This window comes from Cucurbita moschata, unplaced genomic scaffold (assembly GCF_002738365.1).
Source record: "Cucurbita moschata cultivar Rifu unplaced genomic scaffold, Cmos_1.0 Cmo_Scf00005, whole genome shotgun sequence".
In the NCBI taxonomy this organism is placed as follows: domain Eukaryota; kingdom Viridiplantae; phylum Streptophyta; class Magnoliopsida; order Cucurbitales; family Cucurbitaceae; genus Cucurbita; species Cucurbita moschata.
The window spans coordinates 3,920,511-3,947,739 of NW_019268521.1; the positions used below are offsets into that span (position 1 = coordinate 3,920,511).

General features: G+C 38.2%; 4 protein-coding genes across 7 annotated transcripts; 3 read left to right on the plus strand and 1 right to left on the minus strand.

The window, feature by feature from the left end:
* The first annotated feature begins 63 nt into the window (after nucleotides 1-63).
* On the plus strand, nucleotides 64-4,668 carry LOC111442832 (VAN3-binding protein-like). Of its 4 annotated transcripts, XM_023080377.1 has the most exons (10): nucleotides 68-469; nucleotides 552-817; nucleotides 921-1,189; nucleotides 1,584-1,649; nucleotides 1,785-1,853; nucleotides 2,610-2,982; nucleotides 3,073-3,240; nucleotides 3,332-3,381; nucleotides 4,307-4,364; nucleotides 4,450-4,668. In XM_023080377.1, exons 2-10 carry the CDS (start codon nucleotides 739-741, stop codon nucleotides 4,644-4,646), a joined length of 1,329 nt encoding a protein of 442 aa, XP_022936145.1. In that variant the 5' UTR covers nucleotides 68-469; nucleotides 552-738; the 3' UTR covers nucleotides 4,647-4,668. The 4 variants fall into 4 exon arrangements, with proteins under 4 accessions (XP_022936148.1, XP_022936146.1, XP_022936145.1 ...); XM_023080376.1 differs by having other exon boundaries at nucleotides 68-817; XM_023080380.1 differs by lacking the exon at nucleotides 4,450-4,668 and having other exon boundaries at nucleotides 64-817; nucleotides 3,315-3,381; nucleotides 4,307-4,353.
* Nucleotides 4,669-6,379: 1,711 nt separating this feature from the next.
* Nucleotides 6,380-7,512, plus strand: LOC111442837 (dehydration-responsive element-binding protein 3-like). Its single transcript, XM_023080384.1, has one exon. It carries the CDS (start codon nucleotides 6,630-6,632, stop codon nucleotides 7,224-7,226), a length of 597 nt encoding a protein of 198 aa, XP_022936152.1. The 5' UTR covers nucleotides 6,380-6,629; the 3' UTR covers nucleotides 7,227-7,512.
* Nucleotides 7,513-17,174: 9,662 nt separating this feature from the next.
* LOC111442834 (GATA transcription factor 12-like) lies at nucleotides 17,175-18,875 on the minus strand. Its single transcript, XM_023080382.1, has 2 exons — nucleotides 18,303-18,875; nucleotides 17,175-18,175 (listed from the first exon to the last, which is right to left on the minus strand). Exons 1-2 carry the CDS (start codon nucleotides 18,591-18,593, stop codon nucleotides 17,462-17,464), a joined length of 1,005 nt encoding a protein of 334 aa, XP_022936150.1. The 5' UTR covers nucleotides 18,594-18,875; the 3' UTR covers nucleotides 17,175-17,461.
* A 1,513-nt stretch (nucleotides 18,876-20,388) lies between these two features.
* Nucleotides 20,389-25,133, plus strand: LOC111442835 (thioredoxin-related transmembrane protein 2). The gene is made up of 10 exons (XM_023080383.1): nucleotides 20,389-20,640; nucleotides 20,771-20,815; nucleotides 20,996-21,052; nucleotides 21,273-21,342; nucleotides 21,461-21,502; nucleotides 21,660-21,736; nucleotides 22,989-23,059; nucleotides 23,361-23,446; nucleotides 23,548-23,654; nucleotides 24,713-25,133. Exons 1-10 carry the CDS (start codon nucleotides 20,470-20,472, stop codon nucleotides 24,773-24,775), a joined length of 789 nt encoding a protein of 262 aa, XP_022936151.1. The 5' UTR covers nucleotides 20,389-20,469; the 3' UTR covers nucleotides 24,776-25,133.
* The last annotated feature ends 2,096 nt before the right edge of the window (nucleotides 25,134-27,229 follow it).

The following is a 27,229-nucleotide window of genomic DNA, read 5'->3' on the forward strand; positions in this document are numbered from 1 at the left end:
GGCTCAACCTCCTCGCTGACACATTGTCTAATGTCTAGCTTCCCCTCAAGGTTTTTAAAACGGAGTGTGATAGGAAGAGGTTTTCCATCCTTATAAAGAATGTTTCATTCTCCTCCCCCAAACGTGGGATCGTACGACAGCATTGCAAACTAAACTATGTATCCCCTTTTTAAGCATTTTAAATTTTGCACACTTTAAAAGCTTTGGTTAAAGTGGGATATCGTGTTGGGAATATGGTATAAATGTATATCAATCAATCATCAGATGTTTGTGTGCAGTAAAAGTTGAGGATACGGTTCTCTTTATCTAAGCTATCTCAGGCTCTTTTTGCGAATGCAGGCTAACTGTTCGACGTAAGTCCATAGGCCTTTTACATTAGTTTTTTGAGTGAATAAAGAAACAATTGTGACAGGACCTGAGTTTATTCCGGGGAATGAAGAAAAGAGGCCATAACTTTTAGCAAAATAAGGTGACATTCTTTTTACTACTTGCTTGCTTAGTTCTGTTCAAGATTTGTTACTTTACTTTCTGATAAAGTCGATGAAGAACAGAGATGAGTAGCCATTGCAATCATGAACACAGCCGCTGAGAAACAAATGCACCATCGGCCTTGTAATGGGGTCCTTTCTTTTTATATATGTTTGTGGAATTCGTGCACTCTTTTTGGCTTTCACTTTCCTCGATAAAGTAACAGAATCTCCATACCTCTATTTCATCATTCTCTGTTAAATACCCCAAATGAGGCTCGCTTGTTGCCTCAGGAGCTCACTGAAGGAACAAGTGGTCATGGTCATCTCTCTTAACTCAGACAGTGAAAGTAAGGCCATGCATCCATAGTCACTTCTCTTCACATTACTGTGATCATTGTTTTGGTTAAATGATTACTTGTCTCTGTGTGTGTGTTGTTGCTATGGTTTCAGTGAGTTCATGTTTGGCTAGATGTTCATCAACTCGGCTGGAGAACATAGATGAAAATAGCCCTGCAAATTGGTTGCCGGGTTCGTTTGTTCTACCTGAAACTCCAATTGAGTCCATGGAATTTCTTGGCAGATCTTGGAGCCTGTCTGCCAAAGAGCTCTCTAAGGCTCTTTCCACTGCCCATGATACTCCTAGTCGTCTTCAGAACTCAGTGATTGGCTTTCTTAGTGCTGATGCACATGATTCAAATTCTTCAGTCTTGAGTGAGCCAGTGAGATACCTCTTCCTCCTCTCTTATATTGGAGAGGGGAACAAAACATTCCTTAAAAGAGTGTGGAAACCTTTCCTTAACGGACATGTTTTATAAATCGTGAGACTGATAACGATACGTAACGGGTCAAAGCGGACAATATCTGTTAGCGGTGGGTTTGGGCCATTACAAATGGTAGCAAAGCCAAGCACCGAGTGGCGTGCCAGCGAGAACGCTGGCCTCCCTTGGAGGTGGATTGTAAGATCTCATATCGGTTGGAGAGGGGAACGAAGCATTGCTTATAAGGATGCGGAAATCTCTCCCTAACAAACACGTTTTATAAACCGTGAGGTTGATAACGATACGTAGGCCAAATCCTCCTCCCTTTTTTGATTAATTCTGCTTAATGTTACAGCTACTTCGGCGCTTACCCAGTGGAGATAGTCCTCCAGCTTCACCAAGAGGAAGTGAAGAAATGAAGGTACTTTAATTTGAAGCTGACTGCAGCCCACATTCGAGTACACACACCACCAACACGAATTAGTTTTTGCTGCCTCATTTGTTATATTGGTACAGAGTATCTCTCTGAATTGCACATGCATTCTATTTTGAGTAGGAACTTTTGTTACTTCACCAAGCATTGAATCCAGATTTCCTTTCCAACCAGCAACTACTTGGAAATGGGGTATGTCTCACTCTTACTTCAAAGTACTTGCACATACATGGAAGTATACCTGTAAGATCCCACATTAGTCGAAGAGGAGAACGAAGCTTTCTTTATAAGGGTGTGAAAACCTCTTTCTAGTAGACGCGTTTTAAAATCTTAAGGGAAAGTCCAAAGAGAACATCTCTCCCTAGTAGATGCCTTTTAAAGCCTTAAGGGAAAGCCCAAAAAAGACATCTCTTCCTAGTAGACACGTTTTAAAACCTTAAGGGAAAACCCTAAAGAGAAAGCCCAAAGATGACACCTCTCCCTAGTAGACGCGTTTTAAAACCTTAAGGGAAGGCCCAAAGAAGACACATCTCCCTAATAGACGCGTTTTAAAACCTTAAAGGAAAACCTAAAGAGGATACCTCTCCGTAGTAGACGCATTTTAAAACCTTAGAGGGAGCCCTGGAGGGATTGTTCTTTAGTAGACGCATTTTAAAACCTTAAGGGAAGACCCAAAGAAGACACATCTCCCTAGTAGACGCGTTTTAAAACCTCAAGGGAAAACCCTGAAGGGAAAGCCCAAAGATGACACCTCTCCCTAGTAGACGTGTTTTAAAACTTTAAGGGAAAGCCCAAAGAGGACACCTCTCCCTAGTAGACGCGTTTTAAAACCTTAGGGAAAGCCCTAAAGGGAAAGTCCAAATAGGACAATATCGACTAGCGGTGGGCTTGGGCTTGAGCTTGGTCTGTTACAATACCATATTCATCATTTTTGTTTCTTTGATGCAGCTATACAAGAGCATATTAAGAGGTAATAAAACATTGGGAAGGTGGATGAAGGATCAAAAGGAGAGGAAGAAGCAGGAAATCAGATCACAGAATGCTCAATTACATGCAGCTGTGTCTGTAGCAGGTGTTGCTGCTTCAGTAGCAGCATTCATTGCATCACTCTTATCTTGTGAAACATCATCGGGTAATCACAAATGGCCTTCAAAGACATCATCAGCCATGGCTTCTGCAGCTGCCCTTGTCGCATCTCATTGCATAGAGATGGCAGAGGAAATGGGAGCTAGCCATGAACATATCTTGAATGTAGTTAACTCTGCAATCAATGCTAGAACTAATGGAGATATCATGACCCTAACAGCAGGAGCAGCTACAGGTTGCTTGGAAAAAGCCTCATAATCAGCTAATTTTCACAACTGATGAAGCAAAATCCATAGTACTCTCAAACATTTCTTTATTAACGCAGCTTTAAGAGGAGCTGCAACCTTAAGGTCAAGGCTTGAAAAAGGGTTGGGAGGCACAAACTTTGGAGTGGGTGAGGATAAAGTTGAAGAAGAAGGGAAAGAATCAAACATGTTGATAGCAATCAACCATGTTTCCAGGGGAGGAGAGCTTCTCAAACGCACAAGGAAAGGTATTGGTTAGATCATTTTAACTTGAATATTGTCTCAAATTATCAAATTCTGATGTTTATCCCACTGAGGCTAGAAACATGCTGGTCACAGGGGTTCTCCACTGGAAGCAAGTTTCTTTCAACATAAATTCAAACTGGCAGGTAAGACGAGAAATGGTTGATAGTTGTCAAATTCTCCCTATCCGGAAAGTTATATGTTATTTAAGTTGCTTTTGAAATCTTCTCTCATTCTTACTTTCAAACTCGCTTTCAAAAATTTCTCTGCTCTTGTTTTCTAAAACCTTCCTCCCGAAAGGGGTCAGAGGCTTGAGCATACGTTGCCCGGTCGTAGACGACGCGAATTGTGAGATTCCACATCGATTGGGGAGGAAAACATAGCATCCTTTATAAGGGTGTGGAAACCTCTCCCTAGCATATGTGTTTTTAGAAATTTGAGGGGAAGTCTGGAAGAGAAACCCCAAAGAGGACAATATCGGCTAGTAGTGGACTTGGGCTGTTACAAATGAAAATCAGAACCAGACACCGGGCGATGTACCAGCGAGGAGGCTGAGTCCGGAGTGGACATGAGGTAGTGTGTCAACAAGGGCATTAGGTCCCGAAGGGGTGGATTAGGGGGTCCCACATCAATTGGAGAAGGGAACGAGCATTAGCAAGGACGCTGGGTCCTGAAGGAGGATGGATTGTGAGATCCCACATCGGTTGGGGAGAAGAACAAAGCACCATTTATAAGGGTGTGGAAACTTCTTCCTATCAACGTGTTTTTAAAACCTTGAAGGGAAGCCTGAAAGGAAAAGTCTAAAAAGGACAATATCCGCTAACGATGGACTTAGACTGTTGCACGAATACTAATTGGCTCGACTTACTTGATGTTGGAAGTAAGTCCCGCACAATCGTAAAGTCCACTACCAAGAAAAGTGCGATTGTGACAAGTGTGTCGGGATGATTGACATTTCTATTTAACAATAACAATACAGCAAGTTTCTTTCGTTATACTCTGCTAATCTTCTCTTCATCGTCACTCTTGCAATTGGAAATAAGTATTCAGAAGTAGAATATACGTCTACAGGTTGTGGCAAAATTGAAAAGCAGGCATATGGCAGCAACATTTACAAAGAACAAAAAATGTAAGACAAAGCTTCACTCAAAGAACAAATCATCTTCTCAGTTGCCTACACAACATCTATACTGATGAACCATTTTCTGTTTCAGGCGTAATCTCGGGTGTGAACTGCAACGTTACGGCATGGCCGGGGCGGGAAAGGGAGACGGATAGCGAGCCAAGGGCTTACTTTGGCATTGTAACAACAGATAGAACAATAGAATTTGAATGCAGTGGGAAAGGAGAAAAACAGATGTGGGTTGAGGGGATTCAATATATGATCAACTTTCGTGCCCACTTGAAATGATTCCGACCGCTCTTGCCCTCAATCATGCTTGTCCAGGATGTATTATCCATGGTCGCATATCTGTTCCAAACAACTTTTACTTACTTTCATATTAGATTGACCTTTACTATTCTTGTTGTGTCGGGGTATATGACCAGTCACCATAATCATATCTACACCGGTCAGGGATAAAATGCCCCCAAAATGTAATATAAGAGATGTGAATAGTTATTAGGTTACATGTTATCAAAGTTGTGGTTGTTACTTATTCGTCTCTAACGTTTTCTTTAAAATTCAACGTATTCTCTCGTTCATGTTTTTTAAAATATTTTTCTCAAACGTGGCCCGAGGCTTGACTATACGCGTGCCTGATAATATTGGTTTTTGTAGAGATAATGGGCCTGAGAAGTGAAGGCCCATCTAGACATGGGCCGTTAATGTTGGAGCAAGTTCAAAAAGAGGCCATTGGGTACGATGAATGATGATGTGTACCTCTAGGCAACGACCACGTGTAATTTGTATATATATATGTACATATTATGTTTTTGATTAGTACGGATTCATGAATCTCATGGAGACCTCCAATTTATGGGGAGGTTGAAATGATATTTTGTACCCCGTACAACTCCAATCTTTATGTTGCACACGTAACTCAATACCGACCGCTAATAATGTATAAAATTCGATTGTAAAAATATGTTTCGAGATAAAATAATTACTGTTACGTATCTGTTATAATTTTAACGTATCAGCTGTCACGTCAATTTCGTCGTTTAATTTTTACTGTAGAAAGAGTGATGGAGTTGTTGCGGTGGAGAACGTACTTGCAACGAGTACAAAAAGATGAACCTATTTGATTCGTCTTTACTGCCTAGTAAAAGCTATTGCTTTATGTTGGCAATGGCATGTAGGCTAACATTATTTGTGGACTATAGGTTAACCATAACTAATCTTTTGGTAAGTAAGATTAGTTATAATCTTTTACCATGTTTGGTTTCATCTAGCAAATAAAGGAACGAAGTAGTTAAACCTATGTCATTATGATTTTAAATTAGGTTACAATCGAACTATCGATCCTTATCTCATTGGAACATGAGATGATACTGTCTATTTTGAATATAAGCTTTCGTGTATTTACTTTTAGTTTTCCCGAAAAGTTTCTTACTCATGGAAATAATGTTTAGTTTCCTTACTGAATCGCGGTAACGACCCAAGTCCACTACTAGCTAGCAAATATTGTCTTTTTTGGATTTGTCTTTCAGCCCTCTTTAGACTTTTCCTTTTGGACTTCCCCTCGAGATTTTAATATGCAGAGATTTACACACCCTTATAAAGAATGTTTCGTTCTCCTCTCCACCTGATGTGAGATCTCACAATCCACCTTGAGCCCAGTATCCTCATTGACATTTGTTCCCCTCTTTTATCAAAATGGGACCTCACAATCCACCTCCCTTTTGAGACTCAACGTCCTCACTGACACACTGTCCGATGTCTGGCTCTGATATCATTTGTAACGGTCCAAGTCCACCAATAGCATATATGGTTCTTTTTGGGTTTTCTCTTCCAGACTTCCTCTCAAGGTTTTAAAACACGTATGCTAGGGAGAGGTTTCCACACTCTTATAAATAATGTTTCATTCCCCTCTCTAACTAATAGAATCTCGAGGAGTTAAATGAAGTTATGGGATGGAGAGACAAGGAATGGTAAAATTGGGAGTTTCAAGAAGAAGACGAGTCTTAAATGATAGGTGGGTTAAGATAATTTGTGGAAATGGCAAAAGAGCGTATCTGTAAAGAAGCAAAAATAAATAGGGAGTTGAAAGGGACCACCGCCCCCCCTCTACGCACCTCTTAGGCCAAGCAACAAGTATCAGAAACACCCATTTCTCTCGTGCCCCTCTCTCCACCTTTATACTATAAGACCTTCCACGACCCATTTCCCAATCGATTCACCAAACACTTCCCTCGCCCCAACGCCCCCACAACGCCCCCAACGCCTATCACAATGTCAGCAACACAACCATCGCAAATCACCCAACCATCCTCCTCTGACACCAACGCCCAATCCAACCCCAACAACAAGCGCGTTCGTGATTCCAGCAAGCACCCACTCTACCGCGGCGTAAGAATGCGCGCTTGGGGCAAATGGGTGTCCGAAATCCGCGAGCCTCGCAAGAAATCCCGCATTTGGTTAGGAACCTTCCCCACCCCAGAGATGGCCGCTAGAGCCCACGACGTTGCTGCCTTGTCCATCAAAGGTAATTCCGCTATTCTCAACTTCCCTGAACTCGCTCACTCCCTTCCCCGCCCCGTCTCCTTCGCCCCTCGCGACGTTCAAGCCGCCGCTGCCAAGGCCGCCCACATGGACCCTTTTCAATACTCCACCGACGACTCCGACGAGCTCAGCGAAATCGTCAAGCTGCCTAGTCTCACCACCAATTACCTTAATAACGAGTTCGTCCTCATGGACTCCACCGATGGCTGGGTTTACCCGCCCCCGTGGTTACGAACCATGGACGATTCCAGCTACAACAACAATAACAACAACAACATTATCGACGAAATGGGAATCGGAGACAGTAATTTCTTATGGGATTATTAATTAAAATCTAACATTTTTTTTTTTGTAAGACCCTGTAAATGTTCTTCCATTCGGTTTGATATTATCGTAATTAGATTGATCGATATTAAAGTTTTCCTTTCGGGTTAATTAAGAAGCCCTTTTTTTTGTTCTTTTTTTCCTTTTTTCCATGTATGTTGACCAATTTGGGAGTGTGATATTTGGGTTTGGTTGGAGTGTTGTTGAAATATCTCGTGTAAATCTCTCTCTTTTCTTTCATTAATGCACTTAACTGCCATGTGGTCCTCTTCCCTCTTATTTATTGCAATTATATGCAACCATTGCAGTGCAGTTCTTCTACCACACATTTCTTCTAATTTCCTCATCCTTTTTTTTTCTTCTAATCTACAATTACCACACCACGACGGCGACCGCGACGGTGAATTTTGTAACCATTTTTGGGTGGATCCAAATTTGGCATATAACTGACTCAATTTGCGTGGCACCCCAGATGTCTTGTTCTGTTTACACTCTTGTCAGGTAGCTAACCTCTAGATTCTTGCACCTTCTTTTTTTTTTTTTTTTTTTGGTTCTTTTCTCGTACAAATTAACACCAATACACTTCTATCGTCCCGCTTTGACCTAGTACATATCAACGTCAGAACCTCCTTACAAAAAGTGTTTTGTTTCCCTCTCGTGAGTTTACTTTTAGTTTTTCACCATCTTGATGGAGAAGATTACTGGGTTACTCTCCGTTCACTCCAATTGCCATCTACGGATGTCAGGGTTAACCCAATTGTACGATTCAACTACTTTAGTACTGAGTGATGTGGAGCCGTGTGTGAATGACTCCCATAAGATCTCATACCAACTAAGACAGTGTTCCATATTTATAAATTAGTGATTTTTTTTCTTAATTCTAATATTTTTCGAGCTATAAATAAGAAAATCGATGGCGAGGAAGTCCACAAATGGGACACATCAAAACAGTAAACTACAATCATTTGACATTTTATTTATTTATTTATTTATTTATTATTATTATTTTATCTTTTTTAACCACGGCTTGATTTCCCCTTGGTTTTGTTCGTATTTGGTTTCACTTTATTGAGGCAAACACATCAGTCCTCTGCTTAAAATAATAAAAGTTCTTGCCTTTTTTTAAAAAAAAAAAACATTTTTTTAATCGCTCCACGTGGATTTTACAAATTAAACCATCATTTATTCATTTTTTTACCCATAATTTATTTATTTATTTCTAATTTTTGGGATTAATTTACTTTTTTTGACATGAGACCTAATAATAATTGAATCGATGAGTGAATATATATTGTTTAATATTTTTCAATTAATATAATGATTATTTTTGAAAACCCATTAATATGACAATCATTGACCTAATAATGAATTGTTTTATGTATTTTATTTAATGCTTAATAAAGATTTCTTTGTTAGGCTAGAAAGACATCCATCGACACCGAGATCTTTATGTTTTATTTTTTAAAATTAACGTCTTATCGACATAAATATTTTTCAATAATACCCGTTAAAACTAATTAAGAAAATTATGATATATAGTAGTTCTATGTTTATTGTCTTCATTATATAATTGTGAAGAGTCGTGGTTCCTAATATGATATTAAGTTGCGAGCATCGTAAGACCTTAAAGAAGGCTCGATTATTGAGACTAAACGGCCCTAATTAAAAAATCACTCAAATTATTGATCAATTAGACGATCCTCGAATTAATGGCCAAATGATTTATGATTATGATTAATACCAACTTAAAATTAATTATTTTTTAAAATTAAAACTATTAATTCTAAATTAGAGGTATGAAAATAGAAACATAGGTAAGTTGGATAATTATATATCATTTTAGCACGTGTTCATATATAAATCATTAATTTATTTACGGCTGCTGATGCACTTTACAATTAAAAAAAGGATAATTAATTATTATTCCGTAATTAATTAGGTTAATTGAAGAATGATTAAATATTGACAAAGTCTCGCACAACCTTTGTTTTGTTTATTAATAAAGAATTAAAGTTTGATTAATCTTTAAATCTTTGGAGATTTAAATTATATTAACATTTTGATCTACTCCTTTTGACCTTTATTATTTATATTTTTATAATGTTTTATATTCTTATTGTCCATAAATTTTACGTACACTTGTATTATTTTTTTCATCAAATTTTTATGCCAATGTTTAATCGAAATATGAAAATGTAACCACGTTTATTTAAAACAACAAAGAGTTAGGTGCCAATAATTCATTACTTAATTATTTAATTACTCATATTAGTTCTACAAATTTGCATGTGGTTATAAGGTGTTATTGTTTATATGCTATAATTTTTGGAACTAGTGATATATATATATATATATTTGTTATCTATCTCAATAATCTCGTAAGTCTCTTTGAAGTGTTGGAAGTTCTCTTGTCCACTTGTTTTTGATGCAATTATCAGAGACCTATCACCTTCTCTTTATATGAGAACTTACTGGTCTCCTTATAACGACCGAGACCCACCGCTAGCAGATATTGTTCTATTTAAACTTTCTCTTTATATGAGAACTTAATGGTCCCCTTATAACGATCGAGACCCACCGCTAGTAGATATTGTCCTACTTAGACTTTCTCTTTATATGAGAACTTACCGGTCCCCTTATAACGACTGAGACCCACCGCTAGTAGATATTGTCCTACTTAAACTTTCTCTTTATATGAGAACTTACTGGTCCCCTTATAACGACCGAGACCCACCGCTAGTAGATATTGTCCTACTTAGACTTTCTCTTTATATGAGAACTTACTGGTCCCCTTATAACGACCGAGACCCACCGCTAGTAGATATTGTCATACTTAGACTTTCTCTTTATATGAGAACTTACTGGTCCCCTTATAACGACTGTAGTAGATATTGTCATACTTAGACTTTCTCTTTATATGAGAACTTACTGGTCCCCTTATAACGACTGAGACCCACCGCTAGTAGATATTGTCCTATTTAGACTTTCTCTTTATATGAGAACTTACTGGTCCCCTTATAACGACGCTAGTAGATATTGTCCTATTTAGACTTTCTCTTTATATGAGAACTTACTGGTCCCCTTATAACGACCGAGACCCACCGCTAGTAGATATTGTCATACTTAGACTTTCTCTTTATATGAGAACTTACTGGTCCCCTTATAACGACTGAGACCCACCGCTAGTAGATATTGTCCTATTTAGACTTTCTCTTTATATGAGAACTTACTGGTCCCCTTATAACGACTGAGACCCACCGCTAGTAGATATTGTCCTATTTAGACTTTCTCATTATATGAGAACTTACTGGTCCCTTTATAAGGACCGAGACCCACCGCTAACAGATATTGTCCTATTTAGACTTTCCCTTTCGAATTTGACATAATATCTACCACATTGTCCTATTTAGACTTTCCCTTTCGAATTTGACATAATATCTACCACTCAAAAGTGTGAATAAATATACTGCAATATGTAAGATATATTTCCTAACTAATATATTCTTCAAATATTAAATGATTACAAATATCATATATTCTATACCTAATTCAAATTAGAAATAAGTTGCATTAAATTCTGACAGGACTTCCGCTGAAGGATTTAAAACGCATCTATTAGGGGAAGGTTTTCACACCCTTATAAATAGTGTTTTGTTCTCCTCCCTAATCAATGTGGGATATCACACCCTTCCTCAACCCTCCAAAAACACACCCTAAGAACCAGCACGAAAGAGTGACTGTAGCAATGCCTTCTTGACAAGATAAACCATCAATCAGTTGTACAATTGTTTGTTTTCAAATTATTTTCTCAATCATGTTTTATAAAACATTTTCTTTCAAAACATGACTCAAGACTCCACCTTATTACGTCGGGATTGTCTAGTCCAATTTTTTTGTACAGTTAACTTATTCGTTAAGTTAGAACAAGTGTCAGACAATCGTTGTTCCATTGCTAAAAGAGTACGATTACGAGAGTCGGATAAAAGGAAATGATACCGAGGAGAAGTTGGGAATTAGAGAAAAGTAGTTGGGGGTGATTTGATGGCACATATATCTCGTTTGTGGGGGTGACATAGACTATGAGTTTAGGGACTATTTCTTGTGATATTGAGAAGGACATGTTTCAATTTCCCATTCATTGTACCCCCAACCCCAATGCTTTCTCCTTCACAAAATTAAAATGTGACACATTATTGACATTGACACGTAGGTAGATGAGCTGGCAAAATTGGATGTTCTGGCAAAATTGGATGTTCTGGCAAAATTGGATGTTCTGGCATCATGTATTTAATATGACTACTATCCTCATTGGAAAAAAAAAAAAAAGTAATTTTACAATTTATATTTTTAATATAAAGTTTAAATTTCATTATAATGTGACAAAATTAATAATTAACCTATGTCTTGTTAATCTATATATTATCATATTTTTATTAAGCATCTTCCTCCTTTATTCTTTTCAACTAGTTAGGCATTTATGGACCTATCATTTTTCCTTTTTCAAAAAACTAAATAAATAAAACAATTTCCACGCCTACCAACCTAACCTAATTACCTCTCTCATTATTACTTATTTGAACTCGACGTTTAATTAGGATACATTACCTTTTGTAGCATATAAATAGCCGTCTTTGAGTTAGAAAGATATAATATAATGTATTTAATAAAATGGATAAAAATATAATTTGTGATGTCTCATATTGGTTAGAGAGGAGAACAAACCACTGTAAGGGTGTGGAAACCTTTCCCTAACAGATGCAAGCCTTGAGGGAAAGCCCAAAGAGGACAATATCTGCTAGCGATGGATCTGGACCGTTACAAATGGTATCAGAGCCATACATTAGACAATGTGTCAGCCTTCTCGCTGTTCCCCGAAGGGGGTAGACACGAGGCGGTGTGCCAGTAAGGACGCTAGCCCCAAAGGGGGGTGGATTGTGATGTCCCACATTGGTTGAGGAGGAGAACAAACCACCATTTACAAGGGTGTGGAAACCTTCCTCTAGTAGACGCGTTTTAAAGAGGACAATATATGCTAGCAGTGAATCTGGACAAGCCTAGAGAGGAAGCCCAAAAGGGAAAGCCGTCTCGAGGTGAAACCCAAAAGGGAAAGCCCAAAGAGGACAATATTGGTTAGCGGTGGAGGATCTAGACAAGCCTTGAAGGGAAGCCCAAAGAGGACGACATCTACTAGCGGTAGAGGATCTGGACCATTACATGATTAGATTTGATTCGATATTTGGGCTGGGATCAGCATTAATATGATCATATGAGCTGGTTATAATATAAATTAATTTAATCTCACAATTAAAATTTTATTTTAAAATCTTACAAAAATATAATATATAAAAGGAAGTACGGACGAAAAGGGAGGAAAATAAGAAGAAAGAAGTCCGTCAATTATTTGCAGAAAGGGGGCTCCACTTTCTATTATTCGGATGGTGGCCGTTGAAAATATTGTCCAATCATACCCCTCCACTTCTTTCCTTCACCCTTCATCATTCACACCCATCCCACGTATCTATTAAAATATAAAAAAGGAAAAAAATAAAAATAAAAATCAACCATTTAATTTTTTAATTAATTTCTGTATTTAAATGATAAAAAAAAAAAAAAAACAAGACATAGGTAGATGTGTAGTATATAAAAATAATATTATATCCCAAAATTATCCGTACCTATAAGGACACGTCATCCAGATTCTCACCATTTAATTAATATCTCCTTCTTTGCTCTATTCCCAATATTTCAATTTTATATATCAAAGTTTTTGAATTTTTTAAATATGTTAAATAATTAGTAAATATAAAATTGAATTTTAGAGCGGAAACGTCCAAAATTCAAAAATACAAAAAAGCTTTCTAGAGATGTGTATATATATATATATATATATATATATATATATATAATATATGTATATAAATATATAAATATATATTATGATTTTACAGTTGCAGGCCAAGCCCTTTTATTGGGGCCCATTTTAGGCCCAACATTATCACTTACGAGTCAGAAAACTTATATCTAGTGTCTCGTATCGACAGCCCACGCTCTGACTTATTATGCCTTTGCCAAAGTTCAGTAATTATTGACCATCGTATATATATATATCTTTTTCAATGTATTATTCCAATTTCTTATCTTTTCTTGTTATTATATTTCATTAATCTAGATTTGAATTGGTAAAGTTTAATTAAATTTAGATTAATTTCATCAGATATCATGTTGAAAGAAAATATTTGAGTCTCGGAATCGAGAAAGCTAAAGAGATTGTTTAGAATGGTTGAGAGAGAAGTCACAAGTTGACTAATTAAGGGGAAGATCGTGAGTTTATAAATAAGAAATACTATCTTTGTTACTATGAGTCTTTTTGTATAAACCAAATGATATGAACCAAGAGATATCAATCATACCATATACTTCAATTAAGATGTGAATAAAATATTGTTGAAATTATCAAAAGATATTTTAATTCATGTTACCTCGAAGAAGAATGAAGTTTTATGTTATAAATTTTGGGTGGATTACAATGTGGAGTAATTTAGAGTTATTGTGTTTCATTAATGTATGTTAAGACTTTTTTATTTATTTATTTTAAGTTACAACATGGTTAATTGTGACCGTTAAGTATGGACGTTACAACTCTTGAAATGTCTTTAATAGTTTCATGTTGAGGCTATATAAAGTCATGTAAGTTGTATTTAATAGTTTCATTTCTGCTTTCTTTAGTCAATGACTAATTTTTTTTTTTTTTAATTCTATTTAGTTTAGGTTGCATGTAGAATCATTCATACTCGACATGATCAATCTTGCTTGTGGAGTGATTCGAATTTCAAACAATATTCTTGTTTTAAGATATTCGATCAACAAAGTAACCCATTCTATACTTTCCCCTGGGTTGATTTTCAGTTTTCACACATCACCAAAATTAAAGTTACGAGAGTTTACGCTGAACCAATTTTGGAGGGTCGTGGTTGGACAGAGAGACAAAACCGAAAAGGCAGCAAGATAGAGAAAAGGAGAGCGTGGCCCAAACAATGCACCACCTGAATTGGACCATTGATATGCAAACGGCCCCCTGTGTTAGCCATTCTTCATACTTGGTGGGCTTTTGGGCCACGACCGGCCCCTCTCAGGAGCTGTTCTACCGATTCAATTGAAAGTTGAAAGCTCAAGGCTCCCATTTTTGCCGGTTGTGTTCTTCCAACAGCTTGTATTAAAGGGTCATGTTGTGTTCTTCAAATTCTTCGAACGAGGTATTCATTTTTCTGGGTTTCTTTCTTTTGCCCCTTCTTGATGATGATACAGCTCCATTTTGGATTGTTTTTTACCATATGTGGACGGGGAAACGATTAGATACCGCAATTAGAATCATTGTTTTTTACCATATGGGTTGTTAGTTTGTGTTGAGAACACTGGCCTTCCTACTTTTGTTGTTGCTGATGCTGGACGCACACAGGTATGAGCTCTGTTCTGCACTCGGCTACTTAGATGAATTTAGATGCGTTTAGGGTTGATTAGTGCATGAGGAATGGTGGGGTAACTGGGAACGATGATGCTTGATGTTCTATGTATTTGCACATGTTAGTGGTTCAGCATTGTATGATGGTGTGGCTGAAAACCCTTTGTTTGTAGTTGATGGAAAGACGTAGTTCATGCTATTTTAAGAGTGATTCTAATCCATCCTGTTTAGTTTGCTCCAAATTCATATGCATTTATCATTTTGACCAGCTTCAAGTGCCTGTGATTGGATAAAACATGTTTGTATTCATTTCACAAACTACATTTAGGCATCCTCCAATCAATTCAATGATGGGCAGGTTTAACCTCCTAGCCGTGGGCTTGAGCTGTTACAAATAGTATTAGAGCCATTCACCAGGTGGTGTGCCAACGAGGACACTGGCCCCCAAAGAGGGTGGATTGTGAGATCTCACGTCGGTTGGAGAGAGGAACGAAGCATTCCTTATAAGGGTGTGAAAACCTCTCCCTAGTAGACACGTTTTAGAATTGTGAAGCTGACGGCGATACGTAACGGACCGAAACAAACAATATCTATTAGCAGTGGGCTTGGACTTAAGCTTGGGCTGTTACAAGTTTCACCTGGATGGAAGAATGTTCTTGCCATTGGACTGGTAAGGCTTCTTTACCCTTTTGGTAGAAATCTGTGGTTGCCTGGTTGATTCTCCTCGTATCACTTGTCTCTCTCGTGTGAATATGCAGCACATAATCATGGTAAATTTAGTATTAGTTCATATTTTAACACTTCCCTATAGTTGCGTGCTTGGAAAATAGCACAAGACCAATCAATGACTATCAATATTTACTAGAAAGAAAATGACAATCATAGAGATTCAAACACATAACCTTATAACCTCATACTCCGATATTATGTTAAATCACCACTGAATCCAAAAACGATGGACTACTGGAAATTTCGCTGTTAATTCATATTCTTAGCATACATGTTCCCCATCTCTGTTTTAAACAGGGCCAAAGGAGTCCAGTGATTCAGTAACTGGGCAACTCCGCTCGACTAACCTCGAGGTCGTTGTGTCAGGGTGTGCCCTGCAATGCAAACCCAGGAGGAGTATGATATCTTCATTGTTTATAATTTTTGTTGTAGTTTGTATGTGATGATAGAGTAAAGTGAGGGATTAAATTAATGTGTATTGAGGTATCTTTAGCACGTGAGATAGTGAGTGGGAAGAGGAGAGGGTGTCGTTGGAGTGTTCCCCATATCTCATCAACTTTCTTTGACCATGTCCCAACCATGTCCACATAATACCAATACACACTCATGTGCCCTTCCATCTTACTTTTATCCTCCCCTCATTGCTTGCTTGCTTCCAATTGTGGGTTTCTAAAAACCCATTTCTTTTTCAGTCCTCTTTACCTCTTTCAAATCTTGCTTGGTTCGAGGAAAACGAAATGTTCTTTGTAAGGTCTGGAAACCTCTTCCTAGCATACCCATTTCAAAAATCTTAAGAGAAAGTCCAAAAAAGACAATACTAACGGTGTGCTTGGGTGCTACAAGAACTTTATGGTTGTTTATATTTCTGGAAAGATAACTGGGATAGCCTTAGGCTATGGTGAATGTAATTTCAAATCTTGCTTGGTTGGTTCAGAAACTGGCAACTTAAAACGAACCTTGAGATCCCACATCGGTTAGAAAGTAGAACTAAGTACTCTTTATAAGGGCGTGGAAACCTCTCTCTCTAGTAGACCTGCTTTAAAAACCTTGAAGGGAAGTCTTTGGAAAACCCAAAAAGGACAATATATGCTAACAATAGACTTTGGCGATCGAGATAGTCATAGGCTATTGTGAATGTAATTTCAAATCTTGCTTGGTTGGTTCAAAAACTAGCAACTTAGAACGAGCTGTGCATCAGTTGGAGAGGAGAACGAATATTATTTGTAAGGAAGCTGGAAAGGAAAAGCCAAAAAGGACAATATCTACTAACGTTGGGCTTGACCAATAGCCATAGACTTGGGTGAACTTAATCTAATTTCAAAAAATTTCTGATTCCCGCTTGATTGCCTGATTTTGCTCTGTTTTTAATGTCCGTAGATCAGGATGCTGCAGCAGCTTTATTCTTTTTTTTTTCCTTCCCTTCTGCTTTATTCAGTGTTAATCAATTTGATTATAATAATAAAGAAGAAGAAGAAAGTAATTGGTTAGTGCAGAAAGATAGGCATGTGATGTGATGAGCCAAAGATTGATTCATCCTTAAGTGAATCTGAAATCAGTAATCAATTATTATTATATTATTATTACCAATTATCACATGATTGACTCTGTTTCTGTAAAAAGGTAAAAAGTACAATGAATTGGCAGAGGAAACCTCAGATTTTTCTCAACATTCTCTGCATATTGGCCTATTGGAACCGCCATCGCCATCGGATCAGCCGGATTTTACTGCCATTCATGTTCCTCAGCTGCCCCATTTTCTTCTCTTTTGTTGCAAAAAGATCCACAGCCGTAGTAAATTTTCCTGCCATTCTGTACTTTCGCCAACTTCAAGGCATCGCCTTTTCCTTTTCTTTCACACAATCCTATATTCAAATTCTAACCCAGATTAAGCTAATGTATTATGATGAACTACACAAGAACAAAAGAGTGAACTTTAAGAAAAGTGATTATGGGTATGCTGAGTTCAAATTTTAAGCTGTTAGAAATGAAAATTTAGTAACTCTAGATCAGATTTTTCAAATAATTAGCCACTAATTCATGAAACATTTCTCTATTCGTAGATGGGTGCTATGTGTTGGTGGATCAAGTAATCGTCGTTGTCGTTGTTGGATGCATGGTTGAATTCCATAGTCTCTTGATGATGTTGTTGTTGATGATGATGATGATGTTGTTGTTGTTGTGCTCTCATCATTTCCTTTTGTCGCCGGAGTTCCATGACTTTCCGGTGAGAATTGGAGTGTTTTGTCAGCACGAATGTCGGGCTTGCAGCTGGTCGATACTCCGGTACGAGGCGGCCGGATTTGTACCGAACCCCACAAGCGTTACACAAGGTTTTAGGGCCAAATGGGCCGGTTCGCCACTGAGGGGTTTTGTCGGTGGCGCAATGGAGACATTTCCGACCTTCCCCATTGCTGGGGGACAACGTGTCGTCGGGGGTTTCTTTCTTCTTGGATGGTTTCTTAGCCGTGAGCGTGACGACAACGTCGGTTTCGGAAGAGGAATTTGTGGGGGAGAGTACGGATACTCTGGAATTCCATATACATGCTCGAGACCTCTTGCTACGAGCGGCTTTCGCCGGTACCGACATGTCGGGGTGGAAACCGGCGGAGAGTCCGGTTTGAAATTCTCTGGGTTTTGCGGCGGCGTCGTCGTCGTCGGTCCGGGAATTCACCCCTGATATCAGACTCAGCTTCTCCAAGTCGTCGGTGGAGAAAGAATCCTCAACGAAATTGGAAAGCCATTCGAGCTCTGCTAAGTCGTCGTACTGTGGAAAAAACCCACAAAAAAAAAAAAAAAAACAGAGCAATTGAAAAAGAACAAAAAAACCCATCAATTTACAGAGATTTCTCGCAAGAAAATTAGTAAGAGAATTGAAGAATGTTGATGATTACCGGAACAGGAAGGTCGGTGGAGAAATTGGCGTCGAGGAAGCTGTAATTGTGGTGTCCATTGTTGGGTTGTTCAAGTAAAGTGAGAGCGGAGGAATCAGTTGAGGTGGGGGTTTGGTTGTCGGAAGTGGCGTCGGTGAAGACGACATGGTCATCATTAGAGAAATCGAGAAGGTCTTCGACAAGGAAATGGTCGGCGGCGGCGGCGGCCGCGGTGGTGGTGGTTTCAAGTGTATCGGTGGAGTGTGGGTTTTGGGTGGAAAAAGCGGGGTGGAAATAGTGGGGAGCTTCCATGAAAGCAATGTGTGAAAAAAAACGAAGGGTTTGAGAAGGGGAAAGTGAGAGTGAAGCGTGAAGAGTTATGGCTATGTAAGATGAGAGAGAGAGAGAGAGAGAGAGAGAAAGAAAGAAGTAATTTTTTAATAATTTGTATAAAAAATGGAGGAGGAGGCGGAGGAGGCGGTGGTGGTGGTGGCGGAGGAGTACGGGGAGGCGAAGGTGAGGTACGTTAAATTACCTGAATGGAAGGTGATGTTTAAACTGTCGGCCATCACGACACGTGGCAGACATCCAGAAGTGAAGGACTGAGAGGCTGTTGGGTGGGGCCCTCTGCTCTGTGTTTTTTTAATCCCTACGCCACACTACGACTCCTCCTCTTCTTCTTCTTCTTCGGGCAGGGGCAGTGGATAAGGTCCTCTCCCAACCCTATTCCTCAATTTATTACCTTTTTTTTTTTTTTTTTTTTTTTTTCTTTAATTGATTAAATAAAGAAATAAATAAGAGGAGTATGGGAGGGAGGTGTGTGTGGGGTCCAATTTTGCACGTGATCTCACCCATGCATGTGACTCAGTGCATCCAAGCCCAAAACTGGCGGTGCCTCCTCTCTTCTCTCTCTATTTCTCTCCCCCTCCCATGTAAATTGATAAATAACTTAACCTCGATACGGTGCGTTTTCTTTGGGTAAGACAACTGTGACCGTCTAAACGCTTCACTACTAGATATTATCATTTTTAGCTTCCTCACCGACACTTGCTCTTCTCTTCAATTGATATGGGATCTCATATCCATCTCCTTTTGGGGCCAACGTTCTTGTTGAAATATTTTTCGGTGTCCACCCTCCTTTAGGGCTTAGCGTACACCTAGCACACTATTTGATCTCCACCCTCTGCGAGCTTAGTGTTCTCGTTGGCACAGTACCTAGTATCTAACTCTGACACCATTTGTAATAGCCAAAGCCCACGATTAGGAGATATTGTCCTCTTTGGACTTTCCCTTTCGACCTTCTCCTCAAGGTTTTTAAAACGCGTCTGCTATAGAGAGATTTTCACACCCTTAAAGGGGTGTTATGTCATTTTGCACTTTCCCTTTCGACCTTCCCCTCAAGATTTTTAAAACACGTCCGTTAGAGAGAGATTTTTACACTCTTAAAAGGGTGTTTTGTCATTTTCTCCAACCAACCTAAGATCTCACGGAGCCATGAGGGGAAGCAATGTTAAAAAACATGACCCTCCACAATGGTATGATATTATCTACTTTGAGCACAAACTTTCACGTTTAATGTTTTTTCAAAAGAGCTTCGTACTAATGAAGATGTATTTTTTATTTATAAATCCAAGATCAACCCATCTATAATGATATGATATTGTCCATGATCAACCCATTAATCTTGAACGAGCGAGGTTGCAAGACTCGTGGATGACTATGGACTCCCATCTTCCACACTCTTTCCCCTCCACCCTTCTCTCGCGGCTAGGCGGCTGTACTCACATGGGGGGTTGAGGCGTCGGTTCTGCCTTTTTCCTTTCTTGCTACTTGCTTGTCTCCAACTCCATGTGGGACTTTATTTCACACCACCCACTCCCTCCCCAATTTCAACTTTTTATCACTATTTTTTCCCATTATATATATAGATATATATTAATAATTGGACTGGATTAGAGTCCAGTAGGCCCAAACCCCACAAACTTTATGGGCTACACCCAGCCCAAATTAGGGATTAATGTGGGCCGCTACCGCTTTACTCGGCCCATTACATCTTCGTCGTTTATTTTCCTCCAAGTCCTTCCCTTGACGTTGAAACCACCGCGTCTTACGCGCTACCGCGATCAATCACTGGTGTTCGATCTTTGTAATTGCAGGAATCTCCACGAGTCTGATACGGTGAAGCGCCATGGTGAAGAAGAAGGAGTTGAGAAACTTTCGACCAGGGGAGTGGCTGAATCTAATGCTGACTGAGCCCTACTATCTCTCCCATTTTCTAGCCTTTTTTTCCTATTTTGTGATTCGAAGTTCTGCTGCTCATGTACTCTCATATAAGAACATGCATCTTCTCTTTTGCCGGGTAATGATCCTTACTTCTCCAATTTGTTACGATTCTTTGTTGCTGTTTTTTTCTCTTGTTTATACAGTATGTACCTTTTATTTCTCGGTTTACCTAATTCCTTGTGTTGTTTTCATCTTTCACCTTGTAGGAGATGCAAGCGATTCTGGTGTTTCTGATTTTCTTTATGCTTAAGGTATCTTCCGCATCTGATATTAATAGTTTAATTTCATTTTTTTAGGGTCAATAGAGTTGAATGCTTTCATTTCGTTCACTTCAAATTTTTATGTCTATTGATATTTGGGAGATATGAGTATTAGTTCTTGAATGATGCTTCAGCAGCTAATTTCTGTTACTGATTGCATTTTTACGGCAGATGGTGAGAAGAGAGACACCGGAGGCCTTTACTGCCGATATGCTGCTTTATGTTAAGGTAGTTACTCCCTTGGTCGTGGATTAGCAATTTTTTTTTTTTTTTTTCGTGATGAGTATCTGACATTAATTGCAAGCGAACTGTGGACTATGCGTTGCTCTGCTGCACATAGAGAGTTTGATGTTGTACCTGTAGTTTCACTCTGGTCCTATTTGGTTGGAGCGGGTCCTTTTTAATATCTTTGCTCAGTGATCCATTGACCTGGTTCTAATTCATTCAGGGTTTTCTTGTTGCCCTCGCTTCTATGATGGATTATCACCTTGCGGTTTGGTATGTAATTGTGTTTGCAGGTGAGAGTTGTTTATTATTATTATTTTTTTGTTGTAGTCAACGTTGTGCACATAAATTTACTGATGGTTTAAGAAATTTGATCCTGATAGTTTGCTATTTCCTGTTCCTTCTACACAGGAATATACGTTTTTACTCAACAACCTGTCTACCAAGGATCAGGTTTGAAATAAGACTTAAGTTTACCTTCCAACTTCGTTTTCTCATTTAACTCTCCTGGGGATCTTACCAAAGCCTTGTACAACCAAATTATTGTCTTGCAAGTCTAGTACATTATATTCTTATTCTCTCTTCTTTCCTGTCAAAATCCTTTCTGTAGATACCTGCAGTAAGTTAACTCCACTGCAGCTGGAATCCTTGCTGACTGAGGGGAACAACAAGTCAAGATTCTGGCTGGTTCATTCTACACTCTCTTTACCTATTTCTCTTATTGCTCCAAAATTTTTAGACGCTACGCATTTCTTCTTGCAACTATTCTCTAATGGAAATAAAACTAAATGCAGTAGTAGTAAGTGTTTTCAACACAACATTTTGAGTCAGGAAATTAATGTACTTCTTAAATTATTTTTAATTTGCAGCTTGAGAGAGAGCGAGAGTACAAAATTCATATAGAAAAATTTATTTGTCAGACAAACTCACTTAACAATATGGGAAGTTTCATGATGAAACTTGAAATGGCACTTACTCTCGAGATTTTCTAAATCTACAATCTATACATTTGAAGCCTTGTTAGACAATTCAAATAAGTCAATGATTGTTAATCACAATAGGTTGGCCTAGTGATCAGAAAGAGCCATGTAAACAATAAAGGACTTGCAAGAATGAGTTCAAGTCATGATAGTCACCTAACACAAATATGGATAGATTTGACATGATACTGAATACATTGACATGTCATTTTTAGAAATCTAGGACATAGACACAACAATGATACATTTAATAAAACAACCTTCTTAAAACATCTGCATATCGTTTTTATATAAGAAGGAAATTCCAAGGCAACAAGTTTATGCATTTATATACTTAAAAAAGGAGTTTGATTGATATATTTCTCTCACAATTTTTGCCCTACACTATTACATATCTATTGAGCATGCTTAACAAGTGTTCAGTGAGTGTATAAGAAATGTTGGACTCATATTGACTTTGTGCAACTAGGGTCTAAGACATTTATTGTGCTAACAAGTGAGGTATCAAACCTGCAAGAGTTCAAAGTGATTTTATTGATGATTTGAGTTGGTTACTGCTGCCTGTTTATGCAAACAAACCAACTAAAGAACAACCAGTAAACAGGTTGTTTTACTAAAGTTAAAAGACAATAGTACTTAGCAAACCAATCGGTAAGCCAAAGTTCAAAGACAAATCCCACAGTAACTAATAATGAAACATAAATTATGTTCCTTTTCCTTTTTTGGACGTTTAATAGAAACTATTGATTTGAATTAACTTTATTTCTAGAAATCAAGTTTCCACCTCTGCAAATCCGTACTCCAAATTTTAACTTTTGGAGTAACTATTTCTATTATGTTATAGAGGCAATATTGGCAAGTTTAAATGCTTATAATCTGTATGTCATTTTATCATGTATGCAGAACTCATTTTTCTTGATTTTCTTCAGTGTTTAATGTATCCTTTCCTAAATTGCCAGGTTGAGTTTCGTGTTTCCTTCTCAGCTGATTGCATACGATATAGTAGATGTTTGCCTGAGCTAGCAGTTACGTGAGTACTTTTTCTTTTACTGTGTGGATGGATTCAAGGAGAGGAGACTTTATATATGTAGAAGTTGTGCATTAGTAATTTTTCTTATCATCTATTTTTGGTGTTTTCTGCTGAATTCAATTTAGAAGTTTTTTCATGTTCACATATGAAGTCCTGGAAATTTTAACTCTTTAGGACAGCTAGATCAGCTCCATGATATGAAACACCGATATTGTTTTTGTAGTTCTAAAATTTTTTATTTTCATATAACCACACTATTTGCTTAAGTAGCTTACATGCCTTTTCACATCTCCTTAAGCAGATATTCAAATAAACATTTGTCATTCGGAGTAGTTGATCTTGGGCTCTTTCCAAATGTTGCAGAGAAATTTGGGATTTCACTTGGTGGTAATTGTTTTTGATTTTCATTCTGAATTTGAATGTTGTTTTTCAGTTTTGTAATGACTAAGCAATCTGAATGTTTTACTACGTGCAAATGAATTTAATAGGGAGTATGAACCAGCTTCCCACCTATATCTTATTTGAGAATGCAGCCGAGATTGCTCGCCTTCCAGATTTGAATTTGGAATTAAAAGCATACCCTCCAATAACCAAGGTAACCTTCATTTTGTAATGTGTTTTTGGACGTTCACATTTAGATAATTTTCCTCAAACGGAGAAGACAACATGCTTGCATTAGTTCATGTAGAGTATTTATTGATGCCATTTCTTTTCCTCGGAAAGGGATGCCTGTTAATATAATATTATGTTATAACATTATGTTATAACAGCCCAGCCCAAACCTGCTGCAGATATTGTCTTCTTTTGGCTTTTCTTTCTAGAGCTTCCCCTCAAGGTTTTAAAATGCGTCTATTAGGAAGAGATTTTCACACCCTTCTAAAGAATGCTTTTGTAACAACCCAAGCCTACCACCATCTGACATTGTCCTCTTTGGGCTTTCCCTTCAAGGTCTTCCCCTCATGATTTTAAAATGCGTCTATTAGGGAGGGGTTTCCACATCCTTATAAGGAATACTTCGTTCCCCACTCCAACCGATGTGAGATCTCACAATCCACCTCCCTTGGAGGCTCACCGTCCTTGCTGGAACACCACCGGTATCTGGCTTTGATACCATTTATAACGGCCCAACCCCACCGCTAGCAGATATTGTCCTCTTTTGGCTTTCCCTTCAAGGGCTTCCCTTCGAGGTTTTAAAACGCGTCGATTAGGAAGAAGTTTCTAGACCCTTATGTGGGATCTTTCGTTCCCCTCTCCAACTAATGTGGGATCTCACAATCCACCCCCTTTGGAGGCCCAGCGAAGACGTTGGTACACCACCCAGTTTCTAGCTCTAATACTATTTCTAATAGCCCAATCCCACCGCTAGCAAATATTGTCCTTTTTGGACTTTCTCTTCAAAGGCTTCCCCTCAAGGTTGAAACACGTCTATTAGGGAGAGGTTTCCACACCCTTATAAGAAATATTTCTTTCCCCTCTCCAACCGAGGTAGGATCTCACATATGTCCACTTCCCATATTTATTGGGTTTGATTCTATAGGTTTTCAACGTATGCTGAGGGGGATTTTCAATTATTGTGTCAATAATAGATTGAGTCAGCTTCTTTTCGTGATCCAATAAGACTATTTGTAACATCTTGTTTCTTTCTTGTTGCAGCGACTTCTTTGTAGACATTTCGACCTTGATCGACGCCTACTTGAGTATGTATATAAAAAATAGCACAGGTTGTGTTTCTTTCAACGAGCTTATCTGCTTTATTTCTCGCTTCATGGGATCAGTGTGTTAGATTTCAGTTACTGTATGCACAAAGAGAAGTGAATTCGATCATGTTTTGATTTCAATTATGTAATGGGCTCGAATTACAAGCTTGATTATAAACTTGCAATGACATTTCAGTCCAAAGTTTGTAATTTTAGGCCACAGAAGAACGAGATTTCTGTAAAGTTGTAAACTTACTGATGCAGAACCTGAGTAAATATATGGGATTCCAAGTTGCAGGGTGGACCGAAAACTTCCTGTGGAATCACCCCTCAGTTATAAATACTGAAAATTCAATGATAGCCACTATTATTGACTTTGTTAGGTTATAAATATCATATCTTTACCTAATCTATCTTATCACTAGGAAAATTTTAAGATTAAGTTGATTGGCAATCCTCTTGTCACTGTCGTATATAATAAGTCATTTTGATTTTGTTTGTTCTTGACTTGGTATGGGAAGACGTCACGGGGCATACTTGGGAGTTTGTAACAGGTAAAAGATAAGATTATTATTAATTGGGCACTATCTCTGTTCACATGCCTAAGGTTTTTTTTTTTTTTTTTTTTGTTATAACGTCAATTGCCGTGTATTTTCACCACCTTTAAGAACACGTTAAAGATCAATGATTTAGAATAACATTTTGGCCAACTTACAAACATTGGTTTGTCTTAAAGTAACTTGGTCGGTTTTAATTTTTAGCTAGCCAATAATAGGTCAAGGAAAATTAGTTTATGGGTTATAATGATTGCTACGTTTGTTGGTTCTTAAAAGTTCTTGTTTGGATGAATACCACAAAAAACTTATCAATTGCTTCAACTGTTTATATCTGTGGTCAGAGTTTGAACTGAACAATCGAACAAATTTGATCATTTGTTACTGAAATCTTGTCTGTGACTGTGAATCTTGGTAACTGAAATCATGTTCGATTATTATTTATGAGTGAAGTTTCTGACCATACAGATCTAAGCTTGCAGGACTGTTCTTAGTTGTCGCAGGTTGGAATCCGGTTTCTGCAATCAAAGTAGCATGCGCAGCATTGTGCTCTGCTTGGTTCATACTTGGATGAGCATTTCTTAACAGCCACGTTTGGAGGTAAGTTTCTAGTACTACTTTGTAGTTAATAATTGTATGAGACCCATAATATTAAATGCCTAAACCTTTAATGGAAAACGAACAAATGTATAAAAGATTGAAACGTCACCAATCATTTGAACAAACCTAGGAAGGAGGAAGGAACCAAATCCTAGAAAGCACGCGAAGGAAGCGCGTGAAAGGAAAGAAAAAGAAGAGACCAAAACGAGTAGTAAAAATGGAAGGGCGAGAGCGGCGGCGGGGCGATGAGAAAGAGTTGCAAGTAAATAATACCAAATGATTTAGAGGTTAGGCTAAAGGGTAGCAGATTGAGCACGCTCGGCCGCACATGGCCTGTAATTGACACTGTAATTGGCACTGTAACTCTTAGGGAACAGTGTCCTGGTGTTGTTGTGCTTGGCGTTGTAGGGTAAAAGCAAAGCTAAAGTCTGGATTCGGCGTGCCCCCCAGGATTTGCCTGCTGTTTTCGGCCTCTTATAACTTACCCTTTTTAATCCAAACCAAACCAAAAGACAAAGGATGTTAGACGAACACGACTCTTCATAATGGTATAATATTGTCTACTTTGAACCTAAGCTTTCATGGTTTTGCTTTGGACTTCTCCAAAAGGCCTCATACTAATGGAGTTAGTATTCTTCACTTATAAACCCACCATGATCATTCTCTAAATTAACCGATGTGGGACTTTCATCATCCAACAAAGGATTTCCTGGTTGGTGTAGACTTTAAAGAGGGCTACCAATTTGAATAGCCCCAAGGAGGGAGACAAAGGGAACATAAAATTCTGCCAACGTTGTTAGGCGATTAAGGAACATTATTTTTACCAAAATATTTATTGTTCATATTATATAGATTTAAATCCTTAAAAGGGTATTTTGGGTTTTTCACCCCCACCCCCCACCGTGGCATCCGGCGAAGAAACACGAGGTCCCACTTTCCCATAAGAATGTCCCTTCTGCTTTTGGCGCAAACTCTGATACGCCGAAAGATGCGACACGCGTTCCTAATCCAGTGGTCCCAGATGTATGATACGTGCGCCGCACCGTAGTTTTCCCCCATTTGTATAAAAATTCACCCCAATTAAATAATAACTAATAAATTACAAATTTTTAACAATAAAAAGAAGAAATGGGATAGTTTCTCTGTCTAAACGCACCGCTTTTGTATTAGTATTGGGAGCACGATTATAAAGTGAAGTAAGTCACGCGTGGTGGCCCCACTCTTTTCTTGGGTCCACACGTGTGGTCCACATTCTCTCCTCACGTTCTTCCCTTTTTTTTTTTTTTTTTTTTTTTTTTTTTTTTTTTTTTTTTTTTTTT

Bases quoted from the DNA above. Each gene is read 5' to 3' on its own strand.
- LOC111442837 (XM_023080384.1), top strand. From the start codon at position 6,630: ATGTCAGCAACACAACCATCGCAAATCACCCAACCATCCTCCTCTGAC.
- LOC111442832 (XM_023080376.1), top strand. From the start codon at position 739: ATGAGGCTCGCTTGTTGCCTCAGGAGCTCACTGAAGGAACAAGTGGTC. The intron at 2,983-3,072 runs GTTGCTTGGAAA...TTATTAACGCAG, and splicing joins AACAGCAGGAGCAGCTACAG to CTTTAAGAGGAGCTGCAACC. The intron at 3,241-3,331 runs GTATTGGTTAGA...TGCTGGTCACAG, and splicing joins TCTCAAACGCACAAGGAAAG to GGGTTCTCCACTGGAAGCAA.
- LOC111442834 (XM_023080382.1), bottom strand. From the start codon at position 18,593: ATGGAAGCTCCCCACTATTTCCACCCCGCTTTTTCCACCCAAAACCCA. The intron at 18,176-18,302 runs GTAATCATCAAC...TTTTTTCCACAG, and splicing joins CCACCGACCTTCCTGTTCCG to TACGACGACTTAGCAGAGCT.
- LOC111442835 (XM_023080383.1), top strand. From the start codon at position 20,470: ATGGTGAAGAAGAAGGAGTTGAGAAACTTTCGACCAGGGGAGTGGCTG. The intron at 20,816-20,995 runs GTATCTTCCGCA...TTTTTACGGCAG, and splicing joins TGATTTTCTTTATGCTTAAG to ATGGTGAGAAGAGAGACACC. The intron at 23,447-23,547 runs GTAATTGTTTTT...TGAATTTAATAG, and splicing joins ATTTGGGATTTCACTTGGTG to GGAGTATGAACCAGCTTCCC.